This window comes from Hibiscus syriacus, unplaced genomic scaffold (assembly GCF_006381635.1).
Source record: "Hibiscus syriacus cultivar Baekdansim isolate YM2019G1 unplaced genomic scaffold, ASM638163v2 tig00110890_pilon, whole genome shotgun sequence".
In the NCBI taxonomy this organism is placed as follows: domain Eukaryota; kingdom Viridiplantae; phylum Streptophyta; class Magnoliopsida; order Malvales; family Malvaceae; genus Hibiscus; species Hibiscus syriacus.
Window position 1 is genome coordinate 16,062,192 of NW_024062900.1, and position 25,325 is coordinate 16,087,516.

At 35.8% G+C, this 25,325-nt stretch overlaps 2 protein-coding genes and 1 long non-coding RNA gene across 3 annotated transcripts; 2 read left to right on the forward strand and 1 right to left on the reverse strand.

The window, feature by feature from the left end:
* Positions 1-2,331: 2,331 nt before the first annotated feature.
* Positions 2,332-3,483, forward strand: LOC120144608 (deSI-like protein At4g17486). The gene is made up of 3 exons (XM_039158639.1): positions 2,332-2,531; positions 2,796-3,083; positions 3,172-3,483. Exons 1-3 carry the CDS (start codon positions 2,354-2,356, stop codon positions 3,450-3,452), a joined length of 747 nt encoding a protein of 248 aa, XP_039014570.1. The 5' UTR covers positions 2,332-2,353; the 3' UTR covers positions 3,453-3,483.
* Positions 3,484-3,986: 503 nt separating this feature from the next.
* Positions 3,987-4,978, reverse strand: LOC120144781 (NEDD8-conjugating enzyme Ubc12-like). The gene is made up of 4 exons (XM_039158755.1): positions 4,842-4,978; positions 4,470-4,548; positions 4,247-4,363; positions 3,987-4,164 (listed from the first exon to the last, which is right to left on the reverse strand). The coding sequence occupies exons 1-4, from the start codon at positions 4,976-4,978 to the stop codon at positions 4,027-4,029; spliced, it is 471 nt and encodes a 156-aa protein (XP_039014686.1). The 3' UTR covers positions 3,987-4,026.
* A 984-nt stretch (positions 4,979-5,962) lies between these two features.
* Positions 5,963-17,543, forward strand: LOC120144494. Its single transcript, XR_005518037.1, has 3 exons — positions 5,963-6,122; positions 6,743-6,748; positions 17,529-17,543. It is a non-coding gene; the product is annotated as an uncharacterized LOC120144494 (long non-coding RNA).
* The last annotated feature ends 7,782 nt before the right edge of the window (positions 17,544-25,325 follow it).

Sequence of the window (25,325 nt, forward strand, 5' to 3'; positions counted from 1 at the left end):
ATGAGTTGAAGTTCAATATAGAAACAAGGGTTCAACTCGGAAGCAATAGAAGAATATCTTTGTTATATTATAGATTTCCACTGTCATGCATGAGGTTTCATCTAAGGGATGATGTCGACCTTGCTGGTATGATTGAGACATACTTCTATCATTCTTTGTCTGATTTTGATTTGTTTATAGAGCTCGCTAATCTCGACCTTGCTCGTACAATTGAGAATGATGCTTCCAGCTCGAACATCCCACCAACTCAGACAAATGACGATGAAACAAACATAGATGATGGAGACCTAAAAGCATGGTTCCAATTTGTACTTGAACGACAACAAGAAAAAACATGGAGAATTGAAGAACTTAATATTACTTTTGACGAGTCTATTGATTACGAAGATTAAAACATCATAACAAATATTGCTACGTTTATGATTTCATTTACTGTTTAAGGTGTGTGTAAGGTTAGTTCTATTTACGTCCTTAACGTAATGTATTAAGTTCGTTGTTTTTTCTTCTTAATGTCAAGTTCACGATTCGTTGTTTTTGTCTCCATAATGTAATGTTTCATGGTTTAATTTAATGTTTATAGTTCGTTGTTCTTTTAAACAAAAATGTATTACAATCTGCTTAACTTTTTAGTCATACATCAATATTACCGTTCGAACTTCTCACATTAAAAAGATAAAAATAACAATTGCATTTTAGGCTACAACAACTCGTCACCTCGAGGTGATGAGTTTTGTAGATTTTTTCCATTTTTCCATTTAAAGTAAATAACTGTAAAAAATATTATTATTTAATAGAACTCGTCACCTCGACTTGATAAATTTCATAGAAATTAATTAAATAATAATGAAGAAATGTAAAAATAATATATTTCGAAAATCATCACGTTGAGGTGATGTGTTTCTTGTGTACTACGAAAAATATCGTAGATCCCAAAATAATTTTCTGTCATCCTATATCCTAAAATTTTTATCTTGATTGACCTATTGGGCAAAAAAAAAAAAAAAACCTAGGTTGAGTGTGTAGGTGGAAAAACAAATGCCAATATCAGCAAATCTTGGTGGGAGCCCAATCTCATAATTTAAGATCCTTCGTGATTAATAAGCTCAACTTATTGGACCGAAATGAATAACCCAACAACAAATATATATCATCTACAATCGTAATTATTTTTACACCTAATTCTTTTCAGAGTAAATTTTGTATCTAGTCCCTCGTTTATTCATACGACTTTTTCTGATAATTCAATTATTTTTTATAATCATACAAAAAATTATTTTTTAATTATCCATAATTAAAAAATTAACGGTTGTATTAATGTGTCATCATAAGATAATGTCACATCATTATAGAAAAAATTATCATACTGACAGCTCTATTTATTTTTATCCGCGAATGGCCGAAAATGAACAAAAATATAACATTATTTATGATTCTGAAAAAAAAATTAGTTATATGACCAAAACAAAACTGTGAGAATAAATATGTGACTAAATATGTAATTTAGTTTAAAAAATTAGATATAATAATAATACGATACAACCTTAAAGATTGAAATATTATTGAAAAGATATTATTAATTAATTTATTAACTATACATAAAATTATAAGGCATATAAATCCTTATGTAAAGTGCAATTTAGTGTCTTTCTCTTTTTGGTAAAATAAAAAGGAAAAGAGGAAAAATATTCTAATGACCCAAAACAGGAGGAACAGTTGACTCACAGTTTAAGAAATAAATATTTCTGATTTGTAATTTATTTTCTAAGGTCTAAGCTCTAAAGTGAGTCAGTCAGCACACCAGTCCCACATTCTTCTCTTTCTTTCGTTTACTTTTTGAGACAAGTATTCAAAGTAGAAATGGATTAACATAATAATATTATAATATCAACTATGTATTGATATAAGTTTTGATTTAATATAATTATCTATCATATATTTGTATTTAGTTTAAATCAAAATTTATATACAAGTAAATAACATTAAAATATTTGTATAATATATAATATTTGATAAAAGTTTATAATTTTAATATATATTAAATAAATTTTTTGTCCTCAATCAGTCTTCCAAGAAAGGACAGCTTGTTTCTGTACTGCAGCTCCAGCTTTGATTTTTGTCAGGAAAAAGAAGCAACAAACACAAAACCAAACGAAAAAGCAGAAAAACAGAACCAACTGTGTGGGTTTTTAGACTTTTGGTCATAGGCAAAACCTCTGCATTTTGGTTCTTTCATCGTGCTCATTTGGAGGTTTTTTTTTTCTTACGTGTGTTTTTGCTCATTCTCTCATCTTCTTTTTGCAGTTTTTGATGTGTTGATTTGAGTACGCAACGAAAGCGTGGCAGTCGGTCGGCTATGCCTCTTCGTTTCCGAGGGAATCCGGCCACTCGCTTTTGCATGTTCCCGAAAGCAAAGTCGGCCGCGAGCTGCAATCCCGGCGATGCTCCGGTTTACCTGAATGTATATGATTTGACAAATGCTAATGGCTATGTTTATTGGGCTGGCCTTGGTATATTTCACTCCGGAGTGGAAGGTTAGATTCATTTCTTCCTTCGTTTTCACGAATATTAAGTATATAGTTCGATTTTGAGTTTAAATTATTTCAGATTCAAGTTGTTTCGAGTTTGAGTTTTTCGGTTCGTATCATTAGGCAAATTTTGTGTCATTTGTTTGGATCATTTCTATGTCTGCCCTATTGATTTTTGAGTTAGAATCCAATTGAATTCTCATGAATGATGGATGCAATGTTCCGAGTATACTGCAATTGATTTTTTATTATCCCCGTGTATGCTTACAGTTCATGGTGTGGAGTATGCCTTCGGAGCTCACGATTACCCAACGAGCGGTGTGTTCAAGGTTCAACCTCGACGGTGCCCCGGCTTCAAGTTTAGGAAGTCAATTTTCATGGGGACGACATGCTTGGATCCGGTCCGGCTACGAGAGTTCATGGAACGCCAATCTGCAAGCTACAATGGTGACACATACCACTTGATTTTTAAGAACTGTAACCATTTCTGTGAGGATATATGTTACAAGCTGACTGGGAACCAGATGCCAAAATGGGTGAATCGACTTGCAAGAATTGGTATTTCTTTTCGGTCGACATTTATTGGATATTTTGCACACCCCTAATCAGAAGTCAGCTTTTAAATGTCCTTTTATCTTCTTTGTAGGTTCATCATGCAACTGCATACTTCCGGAGGCACTTAAAGCTACTGCAGTGCGCCATGACCCCAACTTCCAAGCTGATAACGAAAAGAAGAGGTTGAGAAGTGCCTTCAGTTGCTTATCGTCGATCCCTCATAGGGAAATATCGATGTCTTCACTCTTTTTACACTCTCACTATAAAGGCTGTCTACCACCATGGGAACTAAAGCGATCGAAAAGCTGCTCGGATCATCCCCTCAAAGCATCAGATCATCATAGTCACTTGAAGGGCCAAAATCCACACTAATCTGTTCTGTTAAATGTATGAAGCTCGGGGTTTCGATATTTTCTTCGAGCTTTCCTTAACCCATGCTTGCAGACGCACTTGTTGATGTTAATGGGTACATTGTGTCTGGTAGATTCTGGTGTAACTGATGACATGCAAAATCAATTGTCATTGATCAGAGACATGGACAAGCCCTACACCGGCCACTGCTGTACGGTTTAGCAGAGTTTAGCAGACTCTAAACTTGAAACTGAATGAGAACTTACCAAATAGAACAGAATGCACGAGGAGTAGAAAGGTTAAGAGGATAAAGCACATATATTTGCTTGCAAAGATGAAATAAATCTATGCATTGATAAAAATGTCTCAAGTTCTACATCCCTGAACTTGTTTTCACTCGAATAAAATTAATAAAATAATAATAATGAAGTCCCAGCCAATTTCACCTATACGTTATACTGTTACACAAGCACACAAATATCTCCAAGTATGCTCACAAAGTCCAGACCATATGTATCATAAAAGTAGGTAGAGACAGTCTTACAAGTTATAACCAAATATACTGCACCTTTCTGCTCCCTATTGCAAGTTGCAGCTACATACACCGGGGAAAGGAGGTTTGACCGACAAGCCCACCTACCATTGCTCTTATCACATTGGATTTGGACAGTTTCAGGTTGTCCCTCAAAACGGTTGCAGCATCGTGATTGAGGGGATCCTCAAAGTTCGGTTGCTGCATGAATGACAAGATCATAAACTCGATTTAAACGGAACTAGCCAAGTAGAAAAACCACAAGTAAAGGAAAAATCAATACCAAGAAGAGATGAAACAATCCGTATATTACGGTTTTTATGTTCAGAACGGGTTTCCAATCTTCTCTTAGAATATTGAGGCAAACATTTCCTTCCAAATCATTGTTGGGATGGTACACCTGCAAGCGAGATATACTGTTTATAACCGACTTTCCGTTTTGCTAAGCATACAGCACTATCAGAATGCGACAGTGTTACGGTGGAAGACATGCTAGTGTAGTGTACCTTTGTCATGCATTTCACCTTGGGTGCCTCGTGAGGGTAGATGGGAGAAACTTGGAAAGTGAATGCAAATTTTCCACCTCTATGACCAGAAACCAAATAAGCACTTGTAAACGAGAAAGACTAGAATATCAAGGGCAAAAATAACCGACACGTAGCTCGGACCCTTAGTTCGGAACCTAGATGCAATTTAATCACAAAGTTTAATGCAAGGTACACATACGCTGAGAGGTATATGCATTGGATTGCCAACCCCATTGACAATAGTGTTAAATGACATAATGATAAAAAGAAGTTAGGAAGAAAGAAGCTCAGCTATAACAGTTGAAATTTGAACAAATTAAGGAGATCGTGTCAAAGCATAAGATAACATACGGATAAAGGCCTTCGTCAGGCTGAATGGTAACTTCGAAATTCATCAAGTCATCTTTTCTGTTGGGAAATGATGTGCTACATGGTTTTGGTAGATTCAATTCGCTGATATATATAAAATGAGGAACACAAAAAGTCATAATACGAACTCTAAAAGGCTCCGACTGACTAAATGCTTTCAAGCACAAAGAAGAAGAAGACAAATGTTCATGGATTGCTCTTGAATAACAAACCGATTACGAGCAACACAATTTTCTTTATATTGTATACCAACGATGTTAACAGGTAATCACAAAGACACGGATAGGCACAAGTTTTGATTTTGTTTCGGTCGAATCGAACAGCCTCGGGAATCAATATTATCAAAACCATTTATCATTATAACAAGTCGAAAATTCATGAAAGAAGAAATGATATAATCTCAAGAACTCACTAAACATTCAAATTATCAAAATATAACTAAAGAAACCTTTATGAGGGCGTAATTCTACTGCACTTTGCTTCTTTATCGGTGCCTTCCCGTTGGCATTTTCTACAGTTGCCTCTGTTTTTCCTTGACCTTAGATAGGTTGATCATTTCTTCTAAATTAGGACAAAATATGAACGATAATGTAAGGTTACAGACAAATCTAATGCACTCTTATATACGATAAAAAGTGTTAAAAACATTCTAATAAAAGTTCACAAAATATCTTTTGCAATCCAGAAATTATTACAGAAGTGGACATCCAAGTCTCCAAGTCTACAAGATAACTGCATAGAGAAGAGTAAACTGATATCTAACCAAGCAAAATGCCAAACAATTAAGAAATTTATATCCCTAAATAAGAAAAGCAATGCTATTGAAACAATTGGTCAACACTGGCAACCTCTAAGATACCTCTGGACATTGGTATGGTATAGAAAAAATTAAGCATTTCCACGCAGGACATATACATACATTGGATACTCCCCTGAAGTCTGAATAGGATGCACAGTAAACAGCTAAAAGACAACTTTGGAGACCGTATGAGAAAATTAGAAATCAAAGAAGGTTGAATTTGTTCCCCCAAAAATGTGGTAAGCTGATCACAGACAGATAAGAAAGCAATAAACAGTGGAAAAAACGCTTCAATCTTTTTAAAAACCCAATTAACATTGAGTCTCACTGTAACTTAAGGCCAGCCTTGTTCTAATGATCTCTTCCAAAAATACCATTCAAGAACTGTAGAGATTCAACAAACACAAAAAATGGAATATCAAAAGAAAGTTTTTCATTATATTTGAACACGATTCAACAGGAAGGTAACCCAAGTTCTACAGTGGTAATAATCAAGATCCAATAAACATTAGCAACACAAACAAGGTCAAAACTCTCATGTAAAAAGGGGGGGGGAACTCCTCGAAAACACATACAAAAGACTGAAACGAGGATCGAATTGGTCGTTTTACCTGGTTAAAAAAAACTCTTCGAATCCGTTACGTAAGAGTCTGTTTTTCCCTCCCCCCTTTTTTTTACCAATTTCTGGTTTTGGCCCCTCAATCATGTTTAAATGTGAAATCTAGCCTCTATTTTAATCCGATATAATCTATCCTCTATATTATTTTATAATATCATTAGTTATCCTAAGTAATATACTCGATTGCACGAACCAACTTATCTTGGTAGTTAAAGAAATTGTTGTTGTTCCTACTTACCTCGGTCAAATGGTTGATAGTATTTAAAACAGATACTACTTTGTAATCACTTTAGCATAATAAGTAATATACTCGATTAGTTAGTCTGATTAAAATATGAATAAATAATCACTTAACTTTTATTGAACTTTTGATTTGGTCATTATCAAATTTGTCACTAAACTTTTGAATTACTCCTATTTTAGTTATTTTATCGTTAAATAATTAACGATATTACGACATGACAGATGATAGTAAAATGAATTCCTTTTGTAAAAGCCAAATTTATACCATAACGATATCATTTTGGATCCATGTTATTTTTTTGTTTTTACTTTATTTCCCCTATTTCCTTTTTTTCTTTCTTTCATTTCTCTCAATTTGCTTAGACTTCGACCACTACTCAGCGCAATCAACCACTAATAACGTCATCGACGATGATCAATGAGTCCCAATTTTTTTTACCAAATTCGTGTCACCCTCTTCAACACGAATCCAATGTTTGTATAGTAGGAAATCATCTTAAATTTTACGAATCAAGTGTTGAACGCTTCGGTTTTTTATTCTTTAATCTCCACCATTCGCCATTGGATGGAACTCAAACAAAAATATGTTGCTCCACTTTCTAAGAAAGGTTTTTATACTTTGGAATCTTTAAATTTCATTGCTCAACTTTTTTCTCATTCTTGTTTTGATCATTAAAGTTTTAAAAAAGTAATTTACTTACTAAACTTTCGATTTGCTCCTATTTACCGGTGATTGAAACATCTTTTTCCAAATCCCAATGGTGGGGAGGTGGAGAAAGATGAAGTAAATTGTTTATATTGGTTCCAACTAATCAGATGGTAGACATTATAGATTAAAGTGGTTTGAAGTTTTAGAAATTTTGAGTTTAAGGTTGAATTTTATGAGTTTTAAAATGATTCAAGTGAAATCTAAATTGATTGAATGGTAGGAGACAATGAGACAAATTCGTCAATATCTTGAATAACCAAAGAAGATGTTGGAGAATGGTTATTGCAATGCTAACGTGACAAAACAATCAAATTGTAGAACTTTCATTATTGGAGGAAGATGATGAATAAAAAAAAATGAAAAATGACGTGGATGATACTTGGATTTCATATCAATAAAAAGCAGTTTACATGAATCACGTGATTGCCATATCATTATTCTATTTATGAATTAACACTCGAATGTCTAAAAAAGAGTAAATTAAAAGTTTAATAAATAAATTAAAATGTTTTAAACTTCAATGACAAAAGTAAGATAAAAATAAAGTTGAATGATAACATTTATAATTTACTCTAGAAATAAAATAAAAACTAACCTTCAAAACTACATTATCAATGAAAAATATAAGATTTACATCTTTGTATATTTTTAATAATTTCTTACATCTTTGTATTATTTTGGCAAAAGTTTCGGGATAATGTATCCCAAATTTTTAATTGCCCAAATAATGCACCATGGGAATTATTTCCCAGGATAGGCCATTTTTTTACAGTAAACCGTGAAGACACCATGTAATCGTCATGAGCTGATTAAGACGCTGGGATTTCTAGGCATCTTTGAGCCACAACACAGTGAAGACGCGGTGTAATCCCTATGTTTTCGAGATGAAGACCTAGGGATTACCATGCATCTTCAATGCAATTCCCGTGCCTTCTACAAGCCTACACCACCACTGTCGTCCGTGCATCACAGCTACCTTGATGCATGTGTGCGCCTATAAAGGCTGCTCCATGCACGTGAATGCATAGGGTTTAGGGTGCTCCATGAATTGTCATGCATGCAAAGTAGGTGTTGAAGAGTAAAATCAAATCAACTTTGTTTTCAAATCTTGCAAAGCCTGCTCTCGTGTGAAAACAAATGAGTTTGTATAAAAAAAATAATTTTAGGTATATATAGACGACGTGTAGTGTTAGATTGAACCAAAATTAGGGAGGAGTGAAAGAGTGAAATCTCTGCTAGAAGAAAAAATAGTAAGACTAAAATAGGAAGACTGCAAAGCCTGTTTAAAGAAAGAAATTTTCTTTCATTTTCTTAAGTAAGTATTCAAATAATTTATATAAATGTGTAGTATTTTACCTCGTATTGTTCTGTTAAATGATATTGTTGAGTTCATTTACAAATATTTTTGTTAAATGATATTGTTGAGTAATATTTTACCTCGTATTGTTCTGTTAAATGTGTATATCGGTTTTGTAATGTTTTTAGTTTTTATTTGAGTTTTGATAAAACAATTAGTATTGATTTAGTATTTAGATTAAAAAGATAAAACAATTAGATCATTTTACCTTATTAACTATTGTTAGATTGTTTTTGTTCTAAATATATATATATTTCATATGTTGGGAAATATGAGCAACAAATTCTTCATGATTGTCCATTATAATTGACAGATTATAGAGAATGAGGTCGGTGTTGTTTTCAATATAAAAGACCTATAAATATGATGTTTAAAAGAGTCATCACATTTATAGAAATGAAAGAGAATATAGAAAGAAAAATACGAGCTACAATTGATGGGTTGAGGTAAATGTTTATGATATGTCCCAATCTAGTCACGTATGCTATAATACCACTTGAAGAAGATGATATTAGAACTATGATTAAGGTACATGACTCAACAAATATTTCATTTATTGAGTTATTTGTTAAGGTGTATAAGATATTTGATGTTATTAGGTCGTCAAGAAATGTGGTTGGAAATTCATCTAAAATGACTTTCGAAAGTGAGTTTGAGGAGACGACATACATGCCAATAAACAATTTTATGGTGATGTTGGAAAGTGCAAATGAAGTCGGTGGGGCATCGGCAACAGCAAAGTATGGGTAAAGAAACATACATCTTCTAGAATCGACTATTGATATTGACGCTGAAAATTTTGGGGAGAAACACATGATGATTCCAGCAATGATGAAGAAACCGAAGAACCTGATTTGGTTAACGATGACACTATTTTTTATGGTGGTGAAGTTGATTTGGAACATACGGTATCGTATCAATCTACTCACACATTTACGAGATAGATTAAGATGCGATGAGAGAACCTGAATTCCCAAAGATACTCATTTGACTTTAGGCTACGTAGCTGAATCATCCAAACACTCAGGTGAATTATCTGTTGGGAGGCAATTTAGAGGGAAAAAATGAAGCTACATTGGCAATTAAAGAGTATCGCATAAAAGGCTATGTAGATTACAAGGTTGTAGAGTCCAACCATAAAACTTTGCATGCGAAGTGTGTTAAATATGGCTCCGAGTGTAAGTGACTAATCAAAGTGCCCAAAATGTTGAGGCAAGATGTTTGGGTTATCACAAGGTACAATAGTCCTCACACATGTTTACGGAGTTCCGTTGAACAAGGACACCAACTATTAGATTTCGATGTAGATGTAATATGCCAATATGTGAATGTGTTTGTTAAACAAAACCCTAGGATCCTTTGTTCAGTCTTAGTTGCGTCTATTTGAGACCAGTTCGAATACAATATAAAATCCAAACCAGTTTGGTATGCGAAGAAGGAGGCAAAGAGGTTGATATATGTCAATTGGGATACATCATACAATGAGTTACCAGATTTGTTACAAGCTATGAAACGATTCTGTTGAGATTGAAGAAGCTTAAATTGACAACCGAAAATATTGCCAAGAAGGGTTGAATTGGTTTTTTTATATTTTTTTGGGAGTAAGGAGTAAAACAAGGATAGAAAATATTGCATAATGATTTATAGTGATTCGACTTTCTTAACCAAAGTCTACATCAACTACCTAAGCTCCCCACTTAGGATTTTCCAACAAATCCACTAATTTGTTCTCTTTTTTTTTTCAAGGATAAAGAGATAACCTTTACAAACTCCCTAGCTTTTCAAAGGCTCACCTAGAACCAAAACCCCTTTACAAAGGAAAAAGATGTAAACAAAGAAAACATCTAAAAAGGAAAGTGCTTACAAGAATTAATCACAAACAAACACACTATTTACAAGAGAGAATAAAATAAGAGTGAAAAACTCTTCTCTTGATGATCAATGCTTAGATAGGTGTTCTCACCATTCTTCAAGTGTCATCAACTTGTATTTATATGTTAGAATGATTTTGTGGTTGTTTGTAGCTATTGGGGATGATTAGGAGCCGTTGGGGATGAAATTTCGGGTAAAATAAAACTACCCAGAACAGAGGGTATTATTACTCCTACAAGGAGTATCAGTACTACCTTTGTTTTTTTAAATAAAACTAGTCGTTACTAGCCGTTGGGCCTGACGGTATCGATACTAAGCCTATGGTATCAATACTACTATGTAAAGTAGTATCGCTACCACTTAGGGTATCAATACATATTTTGCATTCTGGAATTTGAGCAAGCTGATTGTTTACTTCCTAAAAAGGCTACTTTTAAGGCTTTTTTCACTTAAGTTATTGTTTGTTTAAAAGATCATTCTAGGCATTTTAGGATCATGTAGTTGCATATAGTTGCATTTGTGGTGGTAGTGCTATTTTATTTCTTAATGATGCCGCTTGAAGGAAAGGTGCAGTTTGTCTGTGGTGTGCAGGGAATAGCAAGAAAAAAGGACTAGATGGGAAGTAATGGTGTGACATCACACGTTGTTGAAGCAGATTGAAATGCCTTGGCATTAGCATTTCAAGTGCAGAAAATGACAAAAAAATACAGCTGTACGAGGATAGCTGGCTCTGCACGTGAAATGATTGTTGTAACCGCCTGCCAGAGCTGCTATGGGACCACTGCCACCTGGAGGATAAGGTTCACGCACTACATTTGACTCTAGGGGTATGAGGGGTATTTTGCACCCAATAACCTCATCATTACCCCTAGATATTTTTATTATATATTACACCTCATGGGAGAGAGGAATGAACACGTGAAGAGGCATACACATAGAGTAGAAGAAAATCATATTTTTATTTCCTTTTACTTTTCTTCTTCCTTAGGGTTTTCCTCCATTGATTAAGATCCAAGGAGTGGCGAGCTAGGTGCCGAGAGAAGCTAGCGAGCTAAGGTGATTTGTGGTGGCCGAGGAGACCTCCGGTGGCGCATCAAAGGCTACTTCTCACTTCCCTTTTTGCTACTATTTTTATATTTATTTGTGGGATGTTGGAACGAATATTTGCACGAATTTGTGTTTGGATATTTCGAACCCCACCATGAACTAACTTATTTGGTGGTGGTTGGTTTAATGGATGCTTATACTTTATTTTAATGGTATATTTAAGTTTATTTTGGTTCTTTATTTGCTTTGCTTATGAATGCTTCACCATCTAGGCTTGTAAGAGGCATGTAAATGTCCATTTTTTAGATAAAGTTTAGGTATTCGGGAGAAACCTAAGCTAAAAATACTTGTAAGTATTCGAGAGAACCGCAAGAGAAGATCCTCATAAGAAATGGGTTATAGTATTTTCAAGGGGCTTTGAACCGGCCTAGGAATATTATAACCTAATCCCTTAGATCTCGGGAGAGACTAGGATATGATTTCAATGACTAAAAAGGGTGTATTTATCAACAGGGTAGGCTAGCCAACATCGTTGAGTGAGAGCAGATGCCTTGATATCCTATTCTGTTAGGTTCCTTTGAGAACACTTTAGGAAAGCCTTGTCGAGCAAGTAAAGATCAAATAGCTTAAATATACCTAAGGAATAAGTTTAGCATCCTTAAATCAATCCCTATCATTCATTCCATTGGAAGCTTGTCACGTGAGGATGATCTTCTTTTCATTTTATTTGATGTTTATTTACTGTTTATTTACCATCTTCCATTGCCTCAACATTGCACAATTTTCAACACTAAACATCTTATATTGCCACTACATTTCCATCTGCTATACCATCAAACCATTCATCTACATCCACTTTCATACATATTTTCATTTGTCGTGGCACTTGTATATATAAAGACTATCTATACATAGATAGATTAATACTTAGCTTTGGTCAGACTTTTGTAATTTCACCCAATCCCTATGGAGACGATACTCACTCATTATTATATTACTTGAGCGATTGTGTATACTTGCACATTATCTGCGTATATTTTACAGTACTCACACACGCGGACAAGTTTTTGGCGTCGTTGCCGGGGATTGGCAGCCTGAAGTTATTTAGTTTTGCTAGAGCATTTTATTTTATTTTATTTTGTTTTGTATTTTTATTTTTGTATAGTTTACTTTATATTATTTTTTTTGCTTTATTTTTCAGGTTTATTTAGTGTATGCCTAGAAGAAATTTTGAAGAGCCTTTGGAACCAATAGAACCTGAGATTGAAAGACTCTTTAGACAAAGGTGACGTGCTCAACGCGCTAGAGGAAACATGTATCATATTGGAAACCAAGGCATTGGTCAGGATGACGGAAATCAGAATGCCGCGGTATTAGACAATGATAATCCTGCTGTTAGGCCGCGCGTTATTCGTGATCACTTAAATCCGATGCTGGATGATCTGAATCCTGGAATTGTGGCACCCAAAATTCAAGCTGCACATTTTGAGCTGAAACTAGTCATGTTCAACATGTTGAATTCTATTGGGAAGTTTGGGGGTATGCCAACTGAAGATGCCAGGCAGCACATTCGAAATTTTCTGGAAGTTTGTGATTATTTCCGCCAAGAAGGAGTGCATGGGGATTTTCTGAAGTTAAAGTTGTTCCCGTATTCATTGCGTGACCGAGCAAGGGCTTGGTTGAGTGGTGTACCAGCTGGTTCGATGGAATCATGGGCCGATCTTTGCAAGAGTTTCTTATTGAGGTACAACCCACCGAACATGAATACGCAGCTAAGGAATGAAATATCATCTTTTCACCAGGGCGACGACGAATCCATGTATGAGTGTTGGGATCGTTATAAGAGTTTTCTTTGAAACTGTTCAAATCATGGTTTTCACGATTGGACTCAAGTAGTCACGTTCTATAATGGAGTCAATGCACCCACGAGGATGTTACTGGATGCCTCGGCAAATGGGACATTGCTGGATAAATCACCTACTGAGGCATTTGCTATTTTGGACAGAATTGCTAACAATGATTATTAGTTTCCTTTCTCAAGATTTGGGAGTGGGAGGAGAGCACCTGGAGCATTTGAGTTAGATACTAAAGATTCGGTGTCCGCTCAACTCTCAACTATCACCAATATGCTGAAAAACTTACAACGCTCTACTGAGGTGAAAGAAGTGAAAGCAACTAGCTTGGCATGTCTGTTATGCCAAGGCAATCATCATGAAAGCGAATGCCCGAGCAATCACGAGTCCATCAACTTTGTAGGCAATTACAATCGAGGCAGCAACAATCCTTACTCTAACACTTATAATGCTGGATGTCGCCAGCACCCCAATTTCTCATGGGGAAATAAAGGAGCCCATAATGCTAATCACTCTACTCGGGAGCAGAATCACAATGAGCCTCAAGGTTACCAGAATTCTATGCCATGGCATAATTCCAACAAAGGAGCTTCAACTTCAGCAAGCATGAGTTCCTTGGAAGCTATAATTCAAGAGTTCATATCTACTACGAAGACAATGCTGCAAGATCATTCTACTTCAATTAAGAATCAAGGAGCTTTACTTCATAGTCAAGGCGCCTTATTTCAAAGCCATAGCTCGTCCTTGAGAGCTTTGGAAGGTCAAGTTGGTCAGATTGCTACGACATTGTAGGAGCGTCAGCAATGACGTTTGCCAAGTGATACTGAAGTCACTAAAGGACATGGAAAAGAGCATTGCAATGTGTTAACTCTTAGGAGTGGAACACAAATCAATCAACAAGTTAAAACTAGTGGGGCACAACATGATGAATCCACTCCCACTACTGAAAGTGGTGAAGCTGAATTACATGATGATAGCATTTTTAAGAAGGACAAGGAGGAGGATTCTACTAAGGCACCAGATTCTGATGCCAAGGAAAAATCAATTCCTACTACTGCAGTTAAGGAAGATAGACTTCCCCCACCCTTCCCACAAAGATTGAAGAAGCATAATGATGAAGTTCAGTTCAAGAAGTTCATGGATATTCTTGATCAACTCCATATCAATGTACCTCTCTTGGAAGCTATTGAACAGATGCCGATGTATGCCAAATTTTTGAAGGAAATCTGTACCAAGAAGAGGAAAGTAGAGATTGTTGCCACGAAAACAGAATTTTGTTCTTCATTGAGTAAGTTACCGCCAAAGCGAAATGATTCGGGCAACTTCATAATTCCTTGTTCGATTGGAGCTAATTTCGTTGGAAAAGCACTGTGTGATCTTGGTTCAAGTGTCAACTTAATGCTGAAATCGATATTCTTGAAGCTTGGTATAGGAGATGAAATACCCACCTCGGTTATTTTACAACTTGCCGACAGATCCCATGTTAAACCTGAAGGGAAAGTCGAGGATGTTATAGTACGGGTGGATAAGTTTGTGTTTCCAGTCGACTTCTTAATTTTGGATTGCGAAGTTGATGCCAAGGCACCAATTATTCTAGGAAGACCTTTCCTAGCCACTGGACGTATATTAATCGATTGTGAAAAAGGTGAACTCACCATGAGAGTGGTTGATAAGTGTGTGACTATCAATGTGTTTCGAACGCTCAAATATGTTGATGACACTGAAGAATGCCAAGGCATTTCTGAATTGAACTCAGTGATTGAAGAAGAGACTAAACATCTTTGCCAGAACAATTTCATTCAGCTAGCAGAAAATGATTATTGGGTGGATGATGAAAGCTTAGTGGAGTCTGACAACTTTTCAATTTTGGAGGAGCAATCTAGCTTACTACAAGTTAGATCAGGTATGAATTTTGAACCTCTAAATTTTAATAAATTTATTCCTCCTAAAACTTCATTATTGCATGCATCTACTTTAGAACTTAAAACTTTGATAGGGCATCTTAAATATGTTTACTTAGGTAGCGATGAGACTTTACCGGTGATTATTTCCGCTAACCTTACTGTTAATCAAGAGCAAAGTTTTTTAAGTGTTTTGATGTAGCATAAGAAAGTAATTGGTTGGACTATGGCCGACTTGAAGGGCATTAGTTCCACGATCTGCATGCACAAGATTCTGCTTGAAGATTGCCACGGAAATTCAATTGAACCACAATGAAGACTCAACCCTGTTATAAAGAAAGTGGTGATGAAATAAATTCTGAAATGGCTTGATGCTGGAGAGATTTACCCTATCTCCAATAGCTCATGGGTGATCCCTGTTCAGTGTGTTCCGCAGAAATGAGGCACGACTGTGGTTACTAATGAGGATAAGAAGCTATTACCCACTCGCACTATTACTGGATGGAGGATATGCATGGACTATAGAAAACTCAACAAAGCTACGAAGAAGGACCATTTTCCTCTACCTTTCATCGATCAAATGTTGGATCGATTGGCCGACAAAAGCATTCTATTACTTTTTGGATGGGTACTCGAGGTACAATCAAATTGTCATCACACCAGAGGACCAAGAAAAGACTACATTCACTTGTCCCTATGGCACTTTTACCTTTAGGAGGATGCCTTTTGGACTCTGTAATTCCCCGACAACATTTCAGCGCTGTATGCAAACTATATTTTCAGACTTGGTTGAGGATTTTCTGGAGATCTTCATGGATGACTTTTCTGTTTGAGGGGATGATTTTGAACGATGCCTCGACAATTTAGGAAAAGTTCTCAAAAGATGCGAAGAGGCTGAGTTAGTCTTAAATTGGGAGAAATGTCACTTCATGGTGACTTAAGGCATTGTATTAGGCCAAAAAATTTCTCATAAGAGTATTGAGGTGTACAAGACGAAGATTGAAGTGATTGAAAAGTTGCCACCACCAACTTCGGTCAAGGGGATAAGAAGTTTTCTTGGACATGCTGGATTCTATTGAAGGTTTATCAAAGACTTCTCCAAGATTTCTAAACCCTTGTGCACATTGCTTTGGCAAAGTCAACCCTTTGTGTTTGACGAGTTATGCCTCGGTGCATTCACTGATCTAAAACGACAACTGATCTCGACACCCATTGTAGTTCCTCCCGATTGGACATCACCATTTGAGCTGATGTGTGATGCAAGCGATTATGCCGTAGGAGCTATTTTGGGGCAACACCGAGGTAAAATTTTTCATATTATTTATTATTCTAGCCACACTTTAAATGAAGCACAATTGAACTACACCACCACCACTGAGAAAGAATTACTTGTCGTGGTATTTGCTTTTGATAAATTTAGACCTTACCTAATAGGCACAAATGTTATTGTTCACACTGATCATTCGGCCATAAAATACTTAGTGAACAAAAAAGATGCCAAGCCTAGACTTATTAGATGGATTTTACTTTTGCAAGAATTCGACTTAAAGGTGGTAGATAGAAAAGGAACTGAAAACCAAGTTGCTGATCACTTATCTAGGCTAGAGAACAATTCTGAATGCCATGACACTGTATATATCCAAGAGGAATTTCCTGATGAGAAACTTTTATATACCATGGAAATTCCGTGGTACGCTGACCTTGTTAATTTTCTTGTTAGTGGAATTCTGCCTTTTGATTTAGATAGTCAGGCTAAAAAGAAATTCAAGCACGATGCAAGGCACTATTTTTGGGATGAGCCATATTTGTTCAAGCATTGTGTCGATCAGCTCATTAGACGATGTGTACCCGAAGAAGAACAGCGTGACATTTTGTACCATTGTCATTCAGCCCCATATGGAGGCCATTTTTGTGGAGCAAGGACTGTTGCTAAGGTCCTACAATCAGGCTTTTACTGGCTAACTCTGTTTAAATATGCCCAAGCATTTTACAAGGCTTGTGATCGATGCCAACAGACTGGAAACATCTTCAGACATCATGAAATGCCACTGCAAAACATCTTGGAGATAGAGCTGTTTGATGTGTGGGCCATCGATTTCACGGGACCATTCCCATATTATGAAGGAAAATTATATATTTTGCTTGTTGTGGATTATGTGTCAAAGTGGGTGGAAGCAATAGAGACATCAAGGAATGACTCCAAGACCGTACTCAAGTTTTTGCACAAGTATATTTTCACTCGCTTTGGATTACCTCATGCTATTATTAGTGATGAATGAACCCACTTTGACAACAAGTTGATTGCCAAGGCATTGAAGAGATATGGAGTTTGACACAAGATTTCCACGGCATATCATCTGCAGACAAATGGCCAAGCAGTGATATCCAATCGAGAGATCAAGCAGATTTTAGAGAAAGTGGTGAACCCAAGGCGAAAGGATTGGTCGCCAAAGTTGGATGGAGCACTTTGGGCGTACAGAACAGCGTTCAAAACTCCTTTGGGAATGTCACCATTCAAGCTAGTGTATGGTTAAGCTTGAACATAAGGCGTATTGGGCCATCAAGCGACTGAATTTTGATGCTCAACTAGCTGGGGAACAAAGATTACTGGAGCTTAATGAAATGAAAGAGTTTAGAGCACAAGCGCATGAGAATGCTCGGATATATAAGGAGAAAACCAAGAAGTGACATGACCAGAAACTGATGCCACGACATTTTCATGTGGGGCAACGAGTATTGCTTTACAACTCCAGACTCAAACTCTTTCCTGGGAAGCTCAAATCTTGATGGTCAGGACTATTTGAGGTGCATTATGTCTACCCCCATGGAGCTGTTGACATCAAGAGAATGAACAATGGGATGATCTTCAAGGTTAATGGCTAGTGTTTGAAAGCCTATAATGGAGTTCCACCACTGCACAACAAGGAAGTGTTACGTCTGCACGATGCTGAAGCGTACTAAGAGGAGAACCAAAATTCGATGCCAATGTATTAAATTTGTGTCTGTGCGTAAATAGAATTTAAAATTTAGGCTTTTCTTTATTCTTATTTTATTTTATTTTGTAATTATTTTTTGATCTGATTTGTACGGATCACATTGATGTAAACTGTGCAGGGAGCAGTCACCCAAATGGAGGAAAGGATAGCTCATTAATGGGAGAGATATTATTTGATTTTGTTTCTTTTTAATTTATTTTATTTCTGACATTTCTTTTCTCTCTCCAACAGTTTTGTCCCATCATCATCATTTCTTTTGGCAGTTTTCCTTCCTCATACACGTATAACCCCCACCCACTAATTTCTCTCTTAACCGTCCTATCACCCTTTTCCCTCTTAAACTTAACTTTTTCTTTTCTCTTTCTTCCTTAACTTTTCTATTTCATTTTTAACTTTTACTTTTTATCTCTCATATTCTTCATTTTCTTCACTCTTATCTCCATAGCCGAAACTTCACAAAGCTTTTGAAAGATACTTCCTTTTTCATTTTTCTTGCTTCACAATTGTTGAAAATGGTGCGCACAAGACTGGTTGCACCTGAAGGTTCCAAGTTCCAACAATTTGAGAACGAGGAGGCTAAGGCTCGATTCAAAAACTTCAAGAACCGAAAACTCTTCTTTGAGTTAGGTTTTATTTTTACCGAGGAGATCGATGGTGGCTTGGAACCCGATGTAATGTACATTGTTACGCCGTTCAAGTGTAAGAAGTTTGCACGCCATCCGGGTTCAGTGAATGCCTCGTTGGTTTAGGAATTTTATGAAAATATTTCCAAGCCAAACCAACATACCATTTTCGTGCGAGGTAAACAAATTCTTTTTACACCCACTGCGATTAATCGATATTATCATTTGCAGGATGTGGTGGACCGACATTCCTAGTTCGAGGATGAAGTCGATACTCGGTGAATAGAGAGCGTCTTCAGCCGCACGCTAAGTTATGGAATCACTTCCTTAAGCACAAACTCATGCCTACTTCTCACATTACGATGATATCACTTTCACGCCTACTGCTCTTATATTCAATAATTGTATCCCGTCATATTGATGTTGGTCGTATTATTGTTCAGCAAATTCATGACTGCTTGAGTAAAAAGGCAAGTGATTTAGTGTTTCCTAACTTAATTATTGCTTTGTGTCGTAAGAAAAAGGTCGAGGAAAATGCTTTTGAAGAAATTTTACCTGGATTATCAGGCATTACTAGGGTTAGACTTCCACTGCTATTAGAAATTGAAAATCCCAAGTCTAAAGACCCTGTTCATGAGCAATCTACAGGAACTACACAATCCAATGCCGAGGCAAGATTGCTTGCTCTCGAGGAAGCTGTGATGCAGACTCAGACTCACCTGCATGCTTTACACTGTGACATCCACAATTTCTTTGGGTATGTGAAGCATAGAGATGCTGTGGTAGAATCGATGTTTCAATAAATTATTCCCCATGGTCAACGGAATTTCCCTGGCTTCCCAGACGAAATTCTGTCAGCATTCAATGCCGAGGCATCTCCAGAGCCCGAACAAAATGAAGAAGATCCTCCATTTTATGACCCGACTCTTGATCAGCACCGTTCTGACACCCATGAATATCCGTCCACTGTCCTTGTCGAAGAAACACCCAGTCCCGTTCCTACACCACGTAGTGGTCGACGTACCAAGACCACGGCTGGACGTAAGAATATTGCACATTATTACTCTACTTCTTCAGAGTCCAGCCCAACACCCCTTCGCAAGCGCACTAGGCGAGGAGCTGCTAGCACCTCCAAGGCAACACCACTACGTAAACATTGAGGTACCTCACTTGCATTCATTTTCATTTAGTTTGCATTTCATTGCATGGCATTTAGTTTATATTTAGTTTAGTTCTCTTTAAGCATTGATGACAATGCTTCTCTTAAGTTTGGGGGAGGTGGTGTTCTTGCTAGGACATATGCATGATATCATTAGCGTAGTATTATGCCATGGCATCAGTAAATGGTAGGATAGTTAGATAAAATGTTTTGAGGATACCTGATGATGATCTTGTTAGGATAGAATCTGAATATAAATGACTGTTAAGAATGATAGAACTCACTCTAGGGCTTGGTGTTTTGTGAAATTGTTTTTACACGATTTGTATGTTCTCTATACTTAGAAAATTTGGAAAATTCTTATGAAGGAACTCTAGTTAGTTTTGGCATTGAAATATGGTATTGTGCTTAAAAGAAAAATAAAAAATAACTCCCGTATATATGAAACTGTGAATAAATGCTTAGGCATAGCTGTAGAGGGACACTCCTGTTTGCCGTTGCATTGCCTGAAACTCTCTTTAATAAATGGCAGCCATGTGCATATGAGTGAATGAAAGAAGTCACGGGATGACTCTACTTAACTAGCTCGGGGGTGGAAGGTATGATCCATTTCACCTAGAGTGTGGGAGAGTAGGTGTGATGAGCTGACTCCCTTCGTAACAGCAGTAAAAAAAATAAGAAAAGAAAGGGAGTAAAGAAAATGTGCTTAATGAATAAGTAAATGCCTTGACAAAAACTAGGGGACTTGAGTAGAAATTGTCTAAGTTTGCTAAGTATAGATTGGATACAATCACGCACACACATTACAACAAAGGATCTTGACCTAGGGAAAAGTACTTGAATTCTTAATAAGTCTAGCATGTTGAAGCGTATTTTACTGAGGGTTGAAATCCAATTTTGTCCTACTGTATTAATGTCAAACATTGCCATGACATTTTTCTTATGTAATTGCTATCCATTGCTTGAGGACAAGCAATAGCTTAAGTTTGGGGATGTGTTAACTTCCTAAAAAGGTTACTTTTAAGGCCTTTTTCACTTAAGTTATTGTTTGTTTAAAAGCTCATTCTAGGCATTTTAGGATCATGTAGTTGCATATAGTTGCATCTGTGGTGGTAGTGCTATTTTATTTCTTAATGATACTGCTTGAAGGAAATGTGCAGTTTGTCTGTGGCGTGCAGGGAATAGTAAGCAAAAAGGACTAGATGGGACGTAATGTCGCGGCATCACACGTTGCTGAAGAAGATTGAAAAGATACAGTTGTATGAGGACAGCTAGCTCTGCACGTGAAATGATTGATATAACCGCCTACCAGAGCTGCTATAGGACCACTGCCACCTGGAGGATAAGGTTCACGCACTACATGTGATTCTAGGGGTATGAGGGGTATTTTTCACCCAACAGCCTCATCATTACCCCTAGATATTTTTATTATATATTACACCTCATGGGAGAGAGGAAGGAACACGTGAAGAGGCAAACGTATAGAGCAGAAAAAAATCAAATTTTTATTTCCTTTTCATTTTCTTCTTCTCTGGGGTTTTCCTTCATTGATTAAGCTCCAGGGAGTGGCGAGCTAGGTGCCGAGAGGAGCTAGTGAGCTAAGGTGATTCGTGGTGGCTAAGGAGACCTCCGGTGGCGCGTCGAAGGCTACTTCTCACTTCCCTTTTTACTAATATTTTTATTTTTATTTTTGGGTTATTGGAACGAATATTTACACGACTTTGTGTTTAGATATTTCGAACCCCACCATGAACTAACTTATTTGGTGGTGGTTGGTTTAATGGATGTTTAGACTTTATTTTAATGGTATATTTAAGTTTATTTTGGTTCTTTATTTGCTTTGCTTAGGAATGCTTCACCATCTAGGCTTGTAAGAGGCATGGAAATGTCTATTTCTTAGATGAAGTTTAGGTATTCGGGAGAAACCTAAGCTAAAAATACTTGTAAGTATTCGAGAGAACCGCAAGACAATATCCTCATAAGCAATGGGTTATAGTGTTTTCAAGGGGCTTTGAACATGCCTAGGAATATTATAACCTAATCCCTTAGATCTCAAGATAGACTAGGATAGGATTTCAACGACTAAAAAGGGTGTCTTTATCAATAGGGTAGGCTGGCCAACATCGTTGAGTGAGAGCAGATGCCTTGTCATCCTATTCTGTTAGGTTCCTTTGAGAACACTTTAGGAAAGCCTTGTCGAGCAAGTAAAGATTAGATAGCTTAAATATACATGAGGAATAAGTTTAGCATCCTTAAATCAATCCCTATCATTCATTCCATTGGAAGCTTATCACGTGAGAATTATCTTCTTTTCATTTTATTTGTTGTTTATTTACTGTTTATTTACCATCTTCCATTGCCTCGACATTGCACTATTTAACACTAAAAATCTTATCTTGCCACTACATTTCCATCTGCTACACCATCAAACCATTCATTTGCATCCACCTTCATACACATTTTCATTTGCCGTGACACTTGTATATATAAAGACTAACTATACATAGATAGATTAATACTTAGCTTTGGTCAGACTTTTGTAATTTCACCCAATCCCTGTGGAGACGATACTCACTCATCATTATATTACTTGAGCGATTGTGTATACTTGCACATTATCTGCGTATATTTTATAGTACTCACACACGCGGACAAGTTTTTGCATTCTGGAATTTGAGCAAGCCGATAGTATCGATACTACCTTAAGAGTATCGATACCTCTCTTACCTTTGGTATCAATACTATATAAACAACAGTACCACATGAACAATATTTGTATTGTTCATATATTATCGATACTGTAAGAACAATATCGGTACTACTTGTATAGAAATACATTTTGTACTCAAATTCTTGTTTAATGGACTTTGAATTATTTTTGAAAACTTTGAATAAATTCAATCAAGTACAAAAACATTTTGCCTTAATTTGTTATATAAAAATATTATAAAATATGGTTAAAAAATCTCCCCTTTTTGATATAACAAAACATTTGAAAAATCGTTTTTGGCAAAACTCCTCCTTAATAAAACATTTAATGAAAAAGAGACATATTTTGGAGAAAACATTAAAACTCCCCCTTTTTCATTCTTGAAATTGAATTTTTCAAACCATACTTATCCACCTTTTTGTTATATCAAAAATAATTCAACTTTAAGGTTAAAAAATAACAATGAAGAGTAAGTGGTAAATTTTATCATAAATTCATTTGAAAAATCAAAAGCTCTCCCTTAATAAAAGCATTAAAAAAAAATAGCTCAAAAACTTAGACACTTAAAGGACATTGAATTTCAACAAAGATGAGCAAACAAGTTAGTAACACATGAAATTCAATAAATTCAAGTCTAATAAACTTTATGTAATACCAATTGTTGAAATTAAGTGCATGTGCATAAATCTATCAAAAAATGTTATGCATTTGAAAAATTGATAAAAATTGTTAGAGAGATATCATTTGCAATGAATTACATGCATAATCATTTAAATTAATGTCAAAAATTAAGAATTTGTAAAAGAAAAGCCTTTGAAAAATTGATATCAATTGTTAGAGAGATATCATTTTCATTTAAAACCAATTTTGACCAAAATTCATTATGATGAACTAAAAATTATGAAAAATCATTAAAACTTTAAAATGTTCATCATAAAACACTTTTCAACATACATGAGATGAAAAATAATAAAATCATTTAAAATCAAACTCATGCATGCTTAAAACAAATTGGCAACCAATTAATCAAAGCAAAAACATTAAGGTTAGAGGTTACACATTCTTTTTCAAGTGTGGCTAAAGCATTTGAACATCTTCACTTTCATCACCATTGCTCCCACACACCTACAAGAGACATTTATTTGGATTTTGGTATCCAAATTGCTTTGGATCTTGGTATCCAAATTGCTTTGGATCCTTGAGCATTAGTTTCAATGCCCATTGTTCCCTTAGGAACTCATACTTGTCTAATTTTAAAAGATTTTATTTTCTTTATGGGACAAGTATAAGCATTTTGTCATTTTTATAAAAAATGAACTGTTTTTAGAAATGTTTTTTTTTCTTTTGTTAAGCATTCAAGCTTAACTTTCAAATCAAGATTTTCTTTTTCCAAATCATTCATTTTGATTTTTGATAGCTCAAAATCATTTTTCAAAATTTTATTTTGTTTTTCAAAATCTAGTTTTACTTTCAAAAGAGAATCATTTTCAATTTTGAATTTTGAAATCAATTTCTTATATTTGGAATTCATGGTCTCAAATTCCAAATACAATTTATCATAGCAACTTGTAACTCATCAAATGAATAAGAATTTAATTCACTAGAGTTCGAAGTTACCATTGAATCTTTATTGATGGCCATAAGACATAGGTCGGCTACTTCATCTTCATCATTGGAGTCATCTTCATCACTCTAAGTCGCCACAAATGTATTCTTCATACTTGATCCCTTATTCTTTATTAAGGGTCAATCATACTTGACATGCCCCACTCTTTGACATTCGAAGCACACCAGTGGACTATTCTTTTTTGCTTGATTCATATTTCACTTCTTTGGAAGTCATGAATCTCTTGAATCTTTTGAAGAGCTTGATCATCTATTTTTCTTAATCATTATCTTCAACCACCTATTCATTTGTATTTTGATTGCTCTTATTTGTGGATTTGAAGGCAATGCATATCTCATTCTTATTGTTCTTTTCTTCATCATCTTCTTCTTCCTTTACTATCAACTCATGAGTGAGAAGAGAACCGAAGAGTTTATCAAGAGTGAGTGACTTGAGGTTCTTAGCTTCGATAATCGCCATCTTCTTTGATTGCCAAGACTTTGGAAGAGAGTAGATCATCTTCTTCACAAGCTTCTCATTAAGGACCATTTCTCCAAATCCCTTGAGATCATTGACAATCACAAAAAATCTATTTGTCACAGCTTAGATGTCTTCATCTGGTTTCATCTTGAAATTCTCATAGCTATTATTGAGAAGATTGATTTTGGTTTCCCTCACTTCAATGGTTCATTCATGAGTGATTTGAAGCTTGTCCCAAATCTCCTTGGCATTTGAATTAGAGGAGACTCTTCCATATTCATCTGGGCCTAATGCACAAAATAGAATGTGCATAGCCTTTGTATTGAGTTGGAACTTCTTCTTCTCTCCATCACTCCAATCATCCATCTCGCCGGTTGGAATGGAGTACCTTTCATGATTGAGTTCCAAGCTCCTAGATCGTTAGCTTGAATGAAGATAATCATCATATTCTTTCAATAGTGTTAAGTTAATCGATTGATGGAAATGGCCAAA

What these genes read in the sequence shown, in the direction of transcription:
- LOC120144608 (XM_039158639.1), top strand. Translation starts at nt 2,354, where the DNA reads ATGCCTCTTCGTTTCCGAGGGAATCCGGCCACTCGCTTTTGCATGTTC. An exon ending in ATTTCACTCCGGAGTGGAAG is followed by an intron (nt 2,532 to 2,795) that starts GTTAGATTCATT and finishes GTATGCTTACAG; the next exon opens with TTCATGGTGTGGAGTATGCC. An exon ending in GAATCGACTTGCAAGAATTG is followed by an intron (nt 3,084 to 3,171) that starts GTATTTCTTTTC and finishes TCTTCTTTGTAG; the next exon opens with GTTCATCATGCAACTGCATA.
- LOC120144781 (XM_039158755.1), bottom strand. Translation starts at nt 4,978, where the DNA reads ATGACTTTTTGTGTTCCTCATTTTATATATATCAGCGAATTGAATCTA. An exon ending in AGGTGAAATGCATGACAAAG is followed by an intron (nt 4,364 to 4,469) that starts GTACACTACACT and finishes TCTCGCTTGCAG; the next exon opens with GTGTACCATCCCAACAATGA. An exon ending in GATTGTTTCATCTCTTCTTG is followed by an intron (nt 4,165 to 4,246) that starts GTATTGATTTTT and finishes TCATTCATGCAG; the next exon opens with CAACCGAACTTTGAGGATCC.